At 40.0% G+C, this 15,496-nt stretch overlaps 1 protein-coding gene across 1 annotated transcript in view; it reads right to left on the bottom strand.

Moving 5' to 3' along the window:
* The window catches only part of DOCK11 (dedicator of cytokinesis 11), a 214,575-nt gene that overhangs the window by 84,656 nt on the left and 114,423 nt on the right, over positions 1 to 15,496 (bottom strand). The window contains exons 22-27 of the mRNA XM_032756251.2: positions 10,792 to 10,910; positions 7,983 to 8,052; positions 7,769 to 7,894; positions 6,779 to 6,850; positions 4,942 to 5,088; positions 577 to 660 (exon numbers count right to left, since the gene is read on the bottom strand). Coding sequence (XP_032612142.1) covers positions 577 to 660; positions 4,942 to 5,088; positions 6,779 to 6,850; positions 7,769 to 7,894; positions 7,983 to 8,052; positions 10,792 to 10,910 — 618 coding nt within the window. The remainder of the gene's footprint in view (positions 1 to 576; positions 661 to 4,941; positions 5,089 to 6,778; positions 6,851 to 7,768; positions 7,895 to 7,982; positions 8,053 to 10,791; positions 10,911 to 15,496) is intronic.

Below are 15,496 nucleotides of genomic sequence, written 5' to 3'. Positions count from 1 at the left end.
ATTTGTACAAACAATGTGATTTATAGTGAACACCTGCTTTGCTTTCCTTTCTGAGAGTCTGGAATTTTGACCAGCCTCCAACACATAATCAGCCCCCAATACATAATCAGCCCCCAATAAAAACCCTCAACTCTGAGTTTTAAACAGGCTTCCTTGAACAGAAATATTGCACACTTACAAGTGCATTTTCACTGCTAGAAGGAGGCTGTGCTCTGCGAGACCTTTCACAGGAGGGAAAGAGCTCAGAAAGGCTGTGTGTGGATTGCTACCCACCCCGTTTGATGTCTTTTCCTTTCTCAATTCAGCTGAGTATCCTCATTATGTCACGCTCATGAATCTTAGCCATCAATACAACTATATGTTGAGTCTGTGAATCCTTAGAATGAGCTATTGAACACATGGGGGGTCCTGGGGACCCCAAAACACAATCCAGTATTCCTTGCTTTTAAGTATGTCTATACTCCAAGAACCTAAATAAAAACAACAGTTCCTAATCCCCTAGAAGAAAATAAATGTCACTTTTGGTCTTATGCTCAGATGTCTGACAACCACTACAATCATGTCCTTATAACTTACCTTAGGATCTTTGGGGCTGAATCCAGATATATAGTCATTTATTAAATTGAAAATAAATCCTCTATCCATTAGTGTCAAACAGCGCTATAGAAACCAAAATAAAACTAAGGGTTAGTTACGTAATTCTAAAAGTCTAAATTTTAAAAATGTAAACTTTTAAAAATTCAAAATTGGTTCCACACAAAAAGAAAGACATTTTTATTTTTATAGATAACTTTCTGAGCTTCAGGTGACCTTAAAGAAAAAGATAAAGGGCAAGTGGCATCACTGGAATTGGGACTGAAGGGCCTCAATTATACAGTTTTCAGAACAAGATGTATATATAGCCACACACATAAATATACATTTATCTATACATATACACACATACATACATAGACACACATACTATCTGTAATCTATTCAGCTACACTTCCTCATTTTGGTCAACTCCCAAAGCCCAAGGGGGTTGACCTCATTTTGGTCAACTCCCACTTCCAAAGGGAGTGTAAGGTAGTCTGTTAGCTGATGAAAGTGAGGCTTGCCTATGTAAATATTAATAATTCAGACCAAAAGGGTTTTTGTGTTCAGTGAAGTCAAAGCATAAAACCTCCCTTCTCTGTGACAGCCTCAAGTTATTCATATTTGCCTGCTGTCATTCTCCTAGTTAACTGGCTCTCACTACCTTGCAACTGAAAAACTGCAGTTAACCTCCTCAGTCTTCATGTCTCTCATGTCTCTATCCATCTGCTTCTAGATTATTAACCTCTAAGTCCTAGCCCTAATCATGTCATTTTCCTGCCCCAAAGCTTCCAATAGTTCCCTATTGTCTCTAATACAATTTCAAATTCCTTAGCTTGCCATTCAAGAACACTCACAATCTTGTCCCAATTTACTTGTCCAGCTTCATCTGCCAATAGATCTCATTGACTTTCTTTGACTCTGTCTCAAAACAGAAAAAAAGAGAGAGAGAGACAGACAGGCAGAGTCTTGCTCTGTCACTCAGGCTGGAGTGTAGTAGCACAGTCATAGCACACTACAGCCTCAAACAATCCTCCTGCCTGTCTCCCAAGTAGTTGGGACTAAGGTGGGTACCAGCATGCTCAGCCATCATTCACTTATTATCCCCTCGAGATGCACTGTGTATTCCCACCTCTAGGTCTTTGGCTCATGCCACACCTAGCAATTCTATCGCTACTTCTATCTGATCTTGTTCATTCTTTAAGGGTCTCATGAAATCCTATCTTCCTTAACTACATTGGTCCATGGATCCCTTTAAACGCTTTATTCAGTATTAGCTTGTATTTTACTGACTATTTTCCTGTCGTCTCACCTAGATTGGACAGTAAGAATGATCTTTTCCTTTATATCCTTCATAGTGCCTAGAATATTTCTGTGAAATCTGAAGAATTCAATATTTGATTAACCAGCTACCTGCATCTTGCATCTCATACTCTCCTTTACACTTCTGCTGCCACTGCCCAGGGTCAGACCCTCATCACCTCTCATCTGGATATCTGAGTGAGGCTCATGTTTATTTATTCCAGCATCCAACAAACATTTAGAGGATCTACTATGTTTGAGACAATGTATTACATTGTAGAGAAATACAAAGTGGAATAAGTCATGGTCCATAATCATGTCTAATAGTGAAGACAAATAATGAAAAGATAGTGCACAATAAGAAGTGCCGCAGAACTATGTAAAAGACAGGTGAACAACAGAAGGGGTGATCAACACTGCATGGAAAGGCCAGGGAAGAGCTGAGCCTAAAAGATAAGTGGATTGTGCCAGGTGGACGATTGGTTTTCTAATCGGTCGCCCTGACTCGGGTCTCTTCCTCACTTCATCTATCATACCAGCAAGAAAAGTATCCTCCGAAGTATTTGGTGTTGCTCCATTGCATATGAATCAAAGTCCAAATTCCTTAACCTGACATTCAAGGTCTTCTGTTATTGGTACCAGATGGCCTTTCCAGCTCTTTCTCCATACATCCTAAACTCATCACACGACTTTTCACTCTTCCCCAAACAATTTTTGAACATGCATATTTCATCTTTGCTCAGGAACTTTCTAACTGCAACATGCTCAACTCTTGTCTTGGGGAACTCTGCACTACGCTACTTGTTTCATGCTGCCTGGTCATAATCTCTCTCTCCCTTTCTAGGTTTTCTATAGTATTTTGTCTGTATTTCTGGTATTACTGTTATCACCTTTATCTTGTATCTATATTCAAATTTGACTACTAACACGGCCTCTCACATCTTTGAATTGCCACATAGAAGACAAGCCAATGTTTGCTGACTTGAATTAAGTAAATATTGCTACTAAACCAAAAATGTTCTGTTCCCTTTACATAGTAAACTTCAATTTTAAACTCCATGGAAGAAACTAATATTCTACATTTCAGATAATCTAATTCGTAGTTTATTTTTAAAAGATATGTGGATATTGGTTTTTTTAATACAAAAAAAGGCTTGTGTAATAGGGTTAAAACTTTATTGTAAATCTGGCAAAGAGAAGTCTTATGTCAGAAAATCATACTCAAGATATGTGAAACCTAGTTGTGAATTTTTAATTAACAATGAGGATATGTTAGAAACTAAAACTCTTTGGATGAATTGTTGCCCACAGGGTTCTTAATATGAAGAGTTTTGAGAGTAATGAAGAGCTTTGAGAAATGAAGAGAGGGAGAATGGAAAGAGGTAAGTAAAAATTAGGTGCATTTGCAACCCATGCTTGTCTCTGCCACACATCAAATATTGTTGTTACCCACTTTATCACAGTTACATTCAGGCCAAGAAGGGCAGATCACTTGAACTCAGGAGTTCGAGACCAGCCAGGCCAACATGGCAAAACCCTGTCTCTACTAAAAATACTGGGCATGGTGATGCATGCCTGTAATCTCAGCTACTTGGGAGGCTGAGACATGAGAATCAGTTGAACCCAAGAGGCAGAGGTTGCAGTGAGCCGAGATTGCACCAGTGCACTCCAGCCTGGGTGACAGAGCGAGACTCTGTCTCAAACAAACAAACAAAAAAAATTAAAGAAAGCAAGAAAAAAGAAAGAAAAAACAGTTACATTCTCGCACTGCCCCTTACATACTGACAATAACAAAACCTAACAATGGTAAGTTTGCTGTCTTTCATAAATAGAGTTTTTTTCTGGTATATATCCCAAATAAAATAACCTCACTGATCAACACTAACAATTTACATTTACACGTATTAGCAACATGTACACTGTGGTTACATCACCAAACAGGTTGCTTCAGTCCAAAAGTTGCAAAGTCAAAAGCCAACGGGGTCAGAGAAACGATTTAAATGCACGAGGAGGCTCGGGGTGTAATAAGGAGTGGTAGGGACGGTGGCAACCTAGAAAGTATGTGCTCCCATTTAAATAAGCATTCAAACTATGCTTAAAAACACTGTGTGCAACAAGCAACACTTGTCTTCTGACTAGGCCACCTGTATGTGTCCTCTGATTTAATTATTTGTCATTTTATTGGGGGATGGGGACAAATTTGTTGTGATCAGGTAAGCTAAAAGATACAGCTTTTATCCAAAAGAGGCAGTAACAAGTGTTGGTGAGGATGTAGAGAAAAGGGAACCTTCCTTCCCTGTTGGTGGGAATGTAAATTAGTCCAACCACTATCAAGAACAGATTTGTTTGTATTTCTGGTATTACTGTTACCACCTTTATCTTGTATATATAGTTAAATTTGACTACTAAAATAGCTTCTCATATCTTTTCTTGTTTTGTTTTGAGATGGAGTCTCACTCTATTGCCCAGGCTGGAGTGCAGTGGTGTGACCTCGGCTCACTGCAACCTCCACCTCCCGGGTTCAAGGGATTCTCCTGCCTCAGCCTCCCAAGTAGCTGGGATTACAGGCGCCTGCCACCACACCCAGCTGATTTTTGTATTTTTGGTAGAGACGGGGTTTCACCATGTTGGCCAGGCTGGTCTCGAACTCCTGACCTCATGTGATCTGCCTGCTTCGGCCTCCCAAAGTGCTGAGATTACAGGTGTGAGCTACTGTGCCTGGCCAGCCTCTCACATTTTTGAATCGCCACATAGAACACAGGCCAATGCCAATGTCTTCTATGGAGGTTTCTCAAATAACTGAAAATAGAGCTACCATACGATCCAACATTCTACTCTTAGATGTATACCCGAAAGGAAGAAAATCAGTGCATCAAAGAGATATCCGCACTCCCATGTTTGCTGCAGCACTGTTCACAATAGCCAATGTTTGTAAGCAACCTAAGTTTTCCAACAGTCTTATGAAGACCTAGCTGAGTCTCTAGAAAGTGCTTAATTTTTTTTCTTGGGCTTCCTATCAATGAAGAGGAGTTCCTTACCACATTCTAGCTGCCTTTAACTCACCTTCAGGAAGCTAGCCAAACTATAGTTCACATTTCTGGACTCGTCGGGAATCTCTGCATACCGAATAGTCACATGGGGAATTATTGCAAGAAGCAGTGAATGTAAGACATGATGATACGTCTCGGGAAATCTCTGGCCTCGGGGAAGCTGAAATGAAATAGGCACAGAAAAAAGTCAGACTTCCAAAAGGTCTAAATCAATTGCCATTTTTACTTTCAAACACATTCTACAAATAAATATATCTTAAAACTGATGTATGGAGTCAGACCATCTCACACCAGTTCGAATGGCCATCATTAAAAAATCAGGAAACAACAGGTGCTGGAGAGGATGTGGAGAAATAGGAACACTGTTACACTGTTGGTGGGACTGTAAACTAGTTCAACCATTGTGGAAGTCAGTGTGGCGATTCCTCAGGGATCTAGAACTAGAAATACCATTTGACCCAGCCATCCCATTACTGGGTATATACCCAAAGGACTATAAATCATGCTGCTATAAAGACACATGCACACTTATGTTTATTGCGGCACTATTCACAATAGCAAAGAGTTGGAATCAACCCAAATGTCCAACAACGATAGACTGGATTAAGAAAATGTGGCACATATACACCATGGAATACTATGCAGCCATAAAAAATGATGAGTTCATGTCCTTTGTAGGGACATGGATGAAACTGGAAAACATCATTCTCAGTAAACTATCGCAAGGACAAAAAACCAAACACCGCATGTTCTCACTCATAGGTGGGAATTGAACAATGAGAACTCATGGACACAGGAAGGGGAACATCACATTCCGGGTACTGTTGTGGGGTGGGGGGTGGGGGGGGTGGGGACAGCATTAGGAGATATACCTAATGCTAAATGACGAGCTAATGGGTGCAGGAAATCAACATGGCACATGGATACATATGTAACAAACCTGCACATTGTGCACATGTACCCTAAAACCTAAAGTATAATAAAAAAAAAATAAAAATAGAGAAAAAAACCAAAAAAAAAAAAAAAAACTGATGTATAATTGTTCTCCCAACTTAAAAATGACATCACTAGTTCAAGATGTACTTCACTCTATATAATTACAGGAACTATCTGGATCTCTAATAATCTACCTGACTGAGGTTATCAGCAAGAATGGGTTGTTCTGTGCCAACTTTGGAATATCATGCTTCTGAGTTACAGACACATCCCAGTTTTCATTCTACTTTTTTCCTGGCACACAAAGTATGCATGCACTTCAATTTCAGTAAACATATTCTATGAAAATTCTGATAAAAAATAATTAAGTATAAGGTAAATATTTTGAACTTCACAAGTCTTAGCTTTATGATTCCTATGAATAAGAAAATATTTTTATACCTTTCAAACAATTAAAAATTACAACAGAAATGTATACATCACATTCCAGGATCATATCTAGTGCATAAAGTGTTTGTAACACTCCACATGCACGGGCAAATGCTATGTCTGATTTAACCAAGTAAGTCTTCTCAAGAGACATTTTTAAGCCATAAGACAAAGGCAAAGCTTCAAAGGTAATGAGATGTACATGGCAAATGATTATAGGAAAGAATCTATGTGGAAAAGTCTCTGCAGATTAGACGGTGAGAACATATCAACTGTGAGACCTCAGATTTATGCAATACATCCATTGTTTTTGTAAGCAACATTGAAAAAGCCAAGCACTAGGAGCCTTTAAATATAAAACAGGATTTGCATGGCATGGCTATCTGAGAGTAAGATTAGCCTTTTTTGTCTCCATCAAATATTATTCTTATATATACAATTATCATTTGCCAATCGAAAGTTATTCTTTACCTTAATTTACTTACCTTAATCTTATTCTCTTCCAACAAGTATGTGGCCATTGACTTTGCAATTATTTCAAAGAAAAACCATGAGTACTAAAAAAAAAAAGAAAGAAAATCTTTAACGGTACCAAATTTTCGAAGCTTAGCAAAGTTTGACAAATCAATATGGGTCTTGTCTTTGAATTTTACTAACATTTTCAAGTGATCCCAAGTCACTATTGAAGTCTCACAGAATATCTGCAAATGGTTTTAGCAAAAAGGTACTATTGTACTTCAGGGTTGACTGGTAATATATAAAGGAAGGATGGGAACCTTTGTCCCACTGGGGAGTATTTTGTCCCCAAAATTGTTTCTAATTGCCCACACGTGGTAATAAGAGCAAACTAACTTCTAGTTTATCTTGTTACCACTTTGCTCTATAGACAATGAATCTTATTACCACCTGCACTTAGCTTGGGCCCCAACCCTGCTCTTGATGTGACATTCGTGCAGCCTAAGTAGCCTAGATGTTTGCCTACCTCATGTAATTTGAAGAGTAGAGAGAAGCCGCAATCAGATATACTCCAAGATACTCGAAATTCTACCATTAATAAAAGAAGTAATAAAAATAATGACAATAATAAGAGCTATCATTTCTTGAATGTCTACAATGTGCCAGGAGCCATGTGTTAAATGCTTTACTTATATTTTAGAACTGAGGACTTGGAGGCTCAGAAATGTTAAATAACTGGCCCCAGGTCACAAAACTATTTTGTGATGGATACAGGATTCTAACTCAGGTCTATCTGATCCAAAATTCTTTCTTTTAAACATTTAAATGAGGGCAGGGGGTGGGTAGTTGGGGTGAAGAAGGTTCTGTGGAGAACTTCAGGAAAAGGATGCATGGGCAAAGTGGTGGGGACAGGACGGGTAACATGTGAAACTGATGAAAGACTAGAAGTGAAACGGGAGGGTATCAAAAAAAGTGTGTCTATGGCTACTTTTGTTCCTTGTTGTGTCCTGTGTTCATACCTTTAGCAATTTGTTTATTGATAAAAAATCTGCAGACTGTTTCAATATTGCTATCATCGTAGTAGCCAGGGTTTCATGTATCAGCTGGGCCTGAGGAGCACTCGGTTTTTCAGGTCGGAAGCTATACTACAAATAAACAAACAAAAAAAATGAACTGTAAGACAAAATTGTCACATAAAACATATTGCTCAGAAAGAAACTTTACTCCACAAACCTTTATGAATGATCTTAAATAACTATCCAAGCCTTCCTCATGGCACTTTGATACAATATGTAAGAGAACCCTGAAACGACATTCACAAGAGTCAGCATGTCATGCTATAATGAATTACCATATTTTGATCTTAAGATCGTCATGTCTAGCCCCCAAAACATCTAACACTGCCTGAATAGATGATTGCATTAGATATAATGGTGATAGTTTAGGCATAACAAAGATTTCAGCATCTAACATGCTTGGGCCCTATAAAATATATTTCCTAGTTCAAAAGAGGGATATTTAATTTGACAACCCAGATGTTACGTCTGTTTCTAAATCTCTGTATGTGTCTGAAGCATGGTGGTAGCTACTATCCAGTAAAAGACTTCAAATTAGGTAAATATTGAGATCTCCTCTAGTGAGAATAAAAGGAAGAGAATAGAAAGATAAAATGAAGGCCGAATCCCAGCACTTTGGGAGGCCAAGGCAGGCGTATCACGAGGTCACAAGATTGAGACCACAGTGAAACCCCGTCTCTACCAAAAAATACAAAAAATTAGCCAGGCACGGTGGTCGGCGCCTGTAGTCCCAGCTACTCGGGAGGCTGAGGCAGGAGAATTGCGTGAACCCAGGAGGCAGAGCTTGCAGTGAGCTGAGATCGCGCCACTGCACTCCAGCCTGGGCAACAGAGCGAGACTCCATCTCAAAAAAAAAAAAAAAAAATGAAGGCCAGGCGCGGTGGCTCATGCTTGTAATCCCAGCACTTTGAGTGGCCAAGGCGGGTGGATCATGAGGTCAGGAGTTCGAGTTCGAGACCAGCCTGGCCAACACACTGAAACCCTGTCTCTACTAAAAATACAAAAATTAGCTGGGTGTGGTGGTGGGTGCCTGTAATCCCAGCTACTCGGGAGGCTGAGACAGGAGAATCGCTTGAACCCTGGGAGACAGAGGTTGCAGTGAGCCAAGATCGCACCACTGCACTCCAGCCTGGGCAACAGAGCTAGACTCCACCTAAAAAAAAAAAAAAGAAAAAAAAAAAGAAGGAAAGGAAAGGAAAAGGGAAAGGGAAAAGGAAAGGAAAGAAAAGGAAAGGAGAAGGAAAGGAAAGGAGAAGGAAAAGAAAAGGAAAGGAAAGGACAGGAAAGGAAAGGAAAGGAAGAAAGACGCAATGAAAAGCATGTCATCAGGGGGAAAAGGAAGGGAGAGCCGGGGCAGGTGTAATGATATGAACTATAATTGGGGGTAAGAGACTAGCAGTGTCCTCAAAGTTTAGCATATATCAGAAGCACCTGGCGGGCCCTTTTAGTAGCTTGCTCAGCCCCTCTCCCAGAGTTTCTGATTTTGTAGGTCTGGAGTGAAGCTCAATGATTAACAATTTTACTAAGTTCCCGGGCAATATTGATGCTACTGGTATGGGAACCATGTTTTGAAAACCACTGGCCTACAGTTTCTTCCATTTTCAACCACACTATCCCCAACAGCAGCGATGCACGCAAACGGTGTGTGGCTGTGGTGTGAGGCCTGCTGGAAGAGGTTGTGGCAACAGCAGAGGCAGCAAAGCCAGAAACTTCCAGCACTCAGCCCACAATTTAAACACCCTGTTTTGATTTCAAAATTCAGGTGCATTTTGCATTCTACTCTACAATATATCCTTGTTTGTTTTCACATAAAAATAATACTTCCTTATTCTTTCAAGTAAAAATTGATGGCTTGGGGCCACATTCTGTTAAATATGCATCCCTAGTCACCTGTGTCTATTTAAATTGATTAAAATTAAAATTAAACACAATGAAAAATTCAGTTCCTGCAGGACACGGTGGCTCACGCCTGTAATCCCAGCACTTTGGGAGGCCGAGGCGGGTGGATCACCTGAGATCAGGAGTTTGAGACCAGCCTGACCAACATGGTGAAACCCCATCTCTACTAAAAATACAAAATTAGCCCGGCGTGATGGCGGGAGCCTGTAATCCCAGCTACTTGGGAAGCTGAGGCAGAAGAATGGCTTGAACCCGGGAGGCGAAGGTTGCAGTGAGCCATTGCACTCCAGCTGGGGCAAGAAGAGTGAAACTCTGTCTCAAAAAAAATAAATAAAATAAAATAAAATTCTGTTCCTCAGCTGAACCAGCCCCAGTTGAAGTCTCAATAGCCACATGTGGCTGGTGGCTCCTATATTGAACAACACAAATGTAGAACATTTACATAATTGGAGAAAGTTCAACTGGAACTTATATATTTATCTTCTTAAATACATAAAGCAAATATTAACGAACATGAAAGGAGACATATATTGCAATATAAAAATAGAGGACTTCAATGCCCTACTTTCAACAATGGACATATCAACAGACAGAAAAGTAATAAGGAAACATTGGACTTGAACTACACTTAGACCAAATAGACCCAACAGACATATACAGAACATTCCATCCAACAGCAACAGAATATCCATTCTTTTCATGAGCACACAGAATAGTCTCCAGGACAGACCACGTATGTTAGGCCACACAACAAGCCTTAAGAATTGTAAGACTGAAATCATATCAAGTGTTGTTTCCAACCACAATGGAATGCAACTAGAAAACAATCACAGGAGAAACCGTGGAAAATTCAAAATAGGTGAAAATTAAACATGTTCCTGAGTCAAAAAGGAAAAGGGAAAATTTAAAATATCTTGAGACAAATGACAATGAAAACACAACATACCAAAACCTATGGAATGCAACAGCAGTTCTAAGAGGGAAGTTTATAGTAATGAATACCTCCATTAAAAAATAAGAAAGATCTCAAATAAATAGCATCTTTGTATTATAACATCAAAACTCACATGGTGCAGTTGATAGGTACGTCATCTTCATGGGTCATATTTGTGAGAACTCGGAAGAGTTGCATAAGAATTACAGGTAGAAACTGTATCATGACTTGGATCTCCATGGCATGCAAACACTAAAATTAAGTCATTATTAGTTATGAAAACAAACAGAAATATGATAAAATTTGCAAATGTGAAACACCAAAAAAATTAAGTAATGAGAAATACATTGACTAGCGTATAAGCTCAATTAAAAGTAAGCTTTCTATAGGATAGGGGGCTTTTTTGTTAATTACTTAATCCACACCTCTATTTGGCACTCAGATTTTGTTTTTTAATATTAAATACTTTACTAAAGGTATTAAGTATAATTTGGATAAACAGTTTTTGGCAAATTGACAACTGACTCCTGGTAAACCAACACTCAATTGCCTGGGGCAGTGGGGAGGAACAGACATGTTTGGAGATGATACTGGAGATGCATCTACTAACCCCCAGGCATTCTGTATGTTTTGCAGGGGAATGTGGGCATCAGTTAATCTGGTGACAGGTGGAATTCAATAAAGAGTGGCTCTATATGTAATTGGCTGTACACCATCACCACTACAAAACGGAAGCACTTTTGCAGTCTAAGAATCTCACAATACATTTCCTTCAAAGTGCTAACACTCTGTCTCCAATGATAAGTGCGTTACAAACATCGAAAAGAAGAAACGTGATCATATATACAGAGAAATAATACAAACAGTGAAAGTTGTTCAATTTCTTTCTTCTTTCTTCCCTTCTCTCCACATTCACTCACTCAACCAGCTAACCAAAAAAAAAAAAAAAAAAAAAGGAAACAAACCTCACTGAGCATCTTTCTATATCAATTCAATGTGTAGTGCTAGGGGAAATAGAGAGGTGGATAAATCAAGTCTCTGTACTTAAAAAACTCATAAGTTCTCTTTCCCAGATTCCCTGACTTTTGCCACAATCTGTCTTCAAGACCCTCTAATTGATAATCAAAATAGTATAAATCATTTTCTTTTTAGCAGGTCTCTGTACAATTTCTCTTTACTCTCAATACATCCAACTCTCATTTCTAAATTAATCTTCCTCAAATACTCGTTACATTAGACCACCTCCTGCCAAGATTTTTTCGATGTTTCCCCATAGCCTATGGCAGTGGTTCTCAACCAGGGGCCATTTTGTCCCCGACAGATTTGGCAATATCTGGAAACAGTTTTGGTGGTCACAACCAGGGAGTGATACTGACATCTAGTGGTCAGAGGCCAGCAATGCTGCTAAATATCCTACAACGCACACACAGACTCTCACGGACAAAGAATTATTCTACCTCAAAATGTCAATAGTGCGAAGATTGAGAAATCCTGGCCTAGAGTATCAAGACCAAGTTATTTCAGACCTAACTGGCATTTTCAGCCTAAACAATCATCATTGTTCTCTACAAGGCCAAACTGGTATCTCTGGTTTCTTCACTGTTCTTGAATATATCATATACTTTCCTACCTTTGTGTCTGTTCATCGTTTTTAGCCAAATCCTGGCTACTCTTTCAAGGCAAGTACAAATCCCCACTTCAGGGAAACCATTCATTTTCTCATTCGACAAAGGGCAAACAAATGAACTTCCAATAGCCAAGCACACCAAAAACAAAAGTAAACCCAAACAAATAAAGGCCATGGTTTCTACCATCAAGTAGTTCACAGTGTGCAGGGGATAAACACATGGAACTAAATAATTGCAATATCATGGAATATACAAAATGCATAAAGAAGCAACTGAGTGTGCAAGTGGGTAAGGAATGTCTGGTAAGGCCTCAGAGATGAGAAAGGGTAAATGATAAATAGAATAGTGCCAGGTAGGAAAGAGAGATGGGCATTCCCTGCTACCAGTAGCAGTCCTCTGTAATTTATTCTCAACATGACAGCCAGAGTGTTCTTTTTGAAATGCAAATTAGACTGCCATCTTTCTGTTGTTAAAAAACAAAACAAAACAAAACAAACTACCACGAACAAAGAGCTATCATAAGCTTCCATGCCTACGACATAACCGGCCTGTCCCTCCAAACCTGTCACTTGCCATCCTCCCCTCACAATGCACACTGTACTATAGCTACATGGTCTTTTATTTTTCTGTCCTTCAAACATGCTGATGTAAGGTGTTTACACCTACTGTGATATTCTGTTATCCTTTTACATGACTTTACCCCCTAAGGTTGTCTTCCTCTCATCCTTTCAGCTTGAAATGCTATTTCCCCCAATAGGCCTTCCCCGACAACTCTATGCAGAATATACTCCTGGTCATGTTGGATCTCATTAACCTGCTCTTTTCTTCATGGCACTTGCTTATAATCTCTCTACCACAACTAGAAAAGGTATGCTGTCTAAACTGTTCCCCATTCGATTCACAGCATCCAGAACAATGTCTGGCCCATAGTACATGGTCAAAAATATTTGGTGACTTACTGAATAAATGAATAAAATAAGAAAGTAGGCTGGGCGCGGCAGCTCACACCTGTAATCCCAGCACTTTGCGAGGCTGAGGTAGGCAGATTACTTGAGCTCAGGAGTTCGAGACCAGCCTGGCCAACATGGTGAAACCCCGTCTCTACTAAAAATACAAAAATTAGCCAGGCATGGTGGTGCATGCCTGTAGTCCCAGCTACTCGGGAGGCTGAGGCAGGAGAATAGCTTGAACCTGGGAGGCAGAGGTTGCAGTGAGCTGAGTTCGTACCATTGCACTCCAGCCTGGGCAACAGAGTGAGACTCTGTCTCCAAAAAAAAGACAGGAGCCCTCTAGTCTACAGTAGTTCCTCAGTTCACCGAACCCTCAGCACTTGTGCCCTGTATCACACACTGGACATTTAATCATATATTGCTTTGAACTATTAATTGTATTATTGACAGACTGCCATTTAACTTATGTATGTCCTGTCTCTTCAGTTAGACTGTAAGTTCCCCTATGGACAATAACCCTAAATTATTCTTCTCTGTAAGCCTCAAAGAGCTAGGAAAATACTAAATATATAACAAGAGCTCAACAAGTGGATGGTAAATGAATTCTTGAAACAATGTCATTTATAGGAACAAGAGATAGCAAGGTGTGGTAGAAAGAACATGGGACTCGTCATAGTCTCACCCCAGTTCTGCTACTAACCAGTTGAATGACTACAGGCAAGTCACCTCTACTTGGGCCCCAGCTTCCTCATCTGTTAAAAAAAAAAAAAAAAAAAAAGTCTTGGCCGGGCATGGTGGCTCACACCTGTAATGCCAGCACTTTAGGAGGCCCAGGTGGGCGGATCACCTGAGGTGAGGAGTTCAAGACCAGCCTGGCCAACATGGCGGAACCCCATCTCTACTAAAAAATACAAAAAAAAAAATTAGCTGGGCGTGGTGGCGGGTGCCTGTAGTACCAGCTACTTGGGAGGCTGAGGCAGGAGAATCACTTTAACCCAGGAGGCGGAGATTGCAGTGAGCTGAGATTGTGCCACTGCACTCCAGCCTGGGCGACAGAGTGAGACTCTGTCTCAAAAAAAGAAAGAAAGAAAAAAAAGTCTTTAGAATCCTTTTCAGCACTAAGGTTATATAGAGGAGCTTGGCTATTTCTGAAATCACATGGTATTTCATTGACTACCACTAGAGGGAGAGCGTAGGTCACATAAATACCAGAAATTCCACATCTTCAAAAAAACAAATATGAGCACTTTTCTATTTTAAGAATACCCGTATATATGAAAATGATGTTCTTTTCCATTCCACTTAATTAAAACTTTTACAAAACTTTCCCATGTGAAGAACACACCTTAACAAAGCATTCATACATACTGAAGTCCTAGATATTTACCTGAGGAAAGGATTTAAGTTAGATGATTATCATACTTTTTTCTTTTTTTTTTTTTTTTTTGAGACAGGGTCTCACTCTGTGGCCCAGGCTGGAGTACAGTGGCATGATCACAGTTTACTGGAGACTCAACCTCCCAGGCTCAAATGATCCTCCCACCTCAGCCTCCTAAGTAGCTGAGATTACAGGTGCGCAACACCATGCCTAGCTAATTTTGTTTTTGTAGAGATGGAGTCTTGCTCTGTTACCCAGGCTGGTCTTAAACTCCTGGCCTCAAGTGATTCTCCTGTCTGGGCCTCCCAAAACACTGGGATTAGAGGAGTGAACCACTGCACCTGGCCTCGGGTCCCTTTTCTTAGGCAGGTATCACTACCCAGATAATGCCAGATTCTACAACTTCTTTCTCTCATTCTTAAACAGAATAAGCAAAGGCATTTTCTACTTTTGAAGATCTGTTACTCTTCATTTGCCTGTCATTTGACAAGCTTTTCCTGAACACACGCTCCACGTTGTTTTAGATGTGGTGAGAAACAGCAAAGGGTAAAGAATACTCGTTTCCTTTAGGAGCTTAGATCTAGCCTGGGAGAGGGAGTTTCTGCTAGATCACTCTGATGTGAATAATTAAGTAGGAAGCTGCACACCACTGACCAATGCTGCCATCAAGCACAACCCACAAGGCAGAGGAACAATAAGGTGGTGCTGGGGAACATGAACCCACACAAAAGAGACACAAAACGTTTAGTGAGGTCAAGCAGGGCCACCCTCAGACCATCTGCTCTGTGGGGAGGGGCTTTGAAAGCCAGGCCTCAATGCCAGTACTTCAGATAGTCAGCCACCAGTTTTTGATGAGGGGCATCAACGATGTCTAAGGACACT

This window comes from Hylobates moloch, unplaced genomic scaffold (genome assembly GCF_009828535.3).
Source record: "Hylobates moloch isolate HMO894 unplaced genomic scaffold, HMol_V3 SCAFFOLD_7, whole genome shotgun sequence".
In the NCBI taxonomy this organism is placed as follows: domain Eukaryota; kingdom Metazoa; phylum Chordata; class Mammalia; order Primates; family Hylobatidae; genus Hylobates; species Hylobates moloch.
Note: the sequence above shows the minus strand (reverse complement) of the source record. Positions and strands in the feature narration are given on the sequence as shown.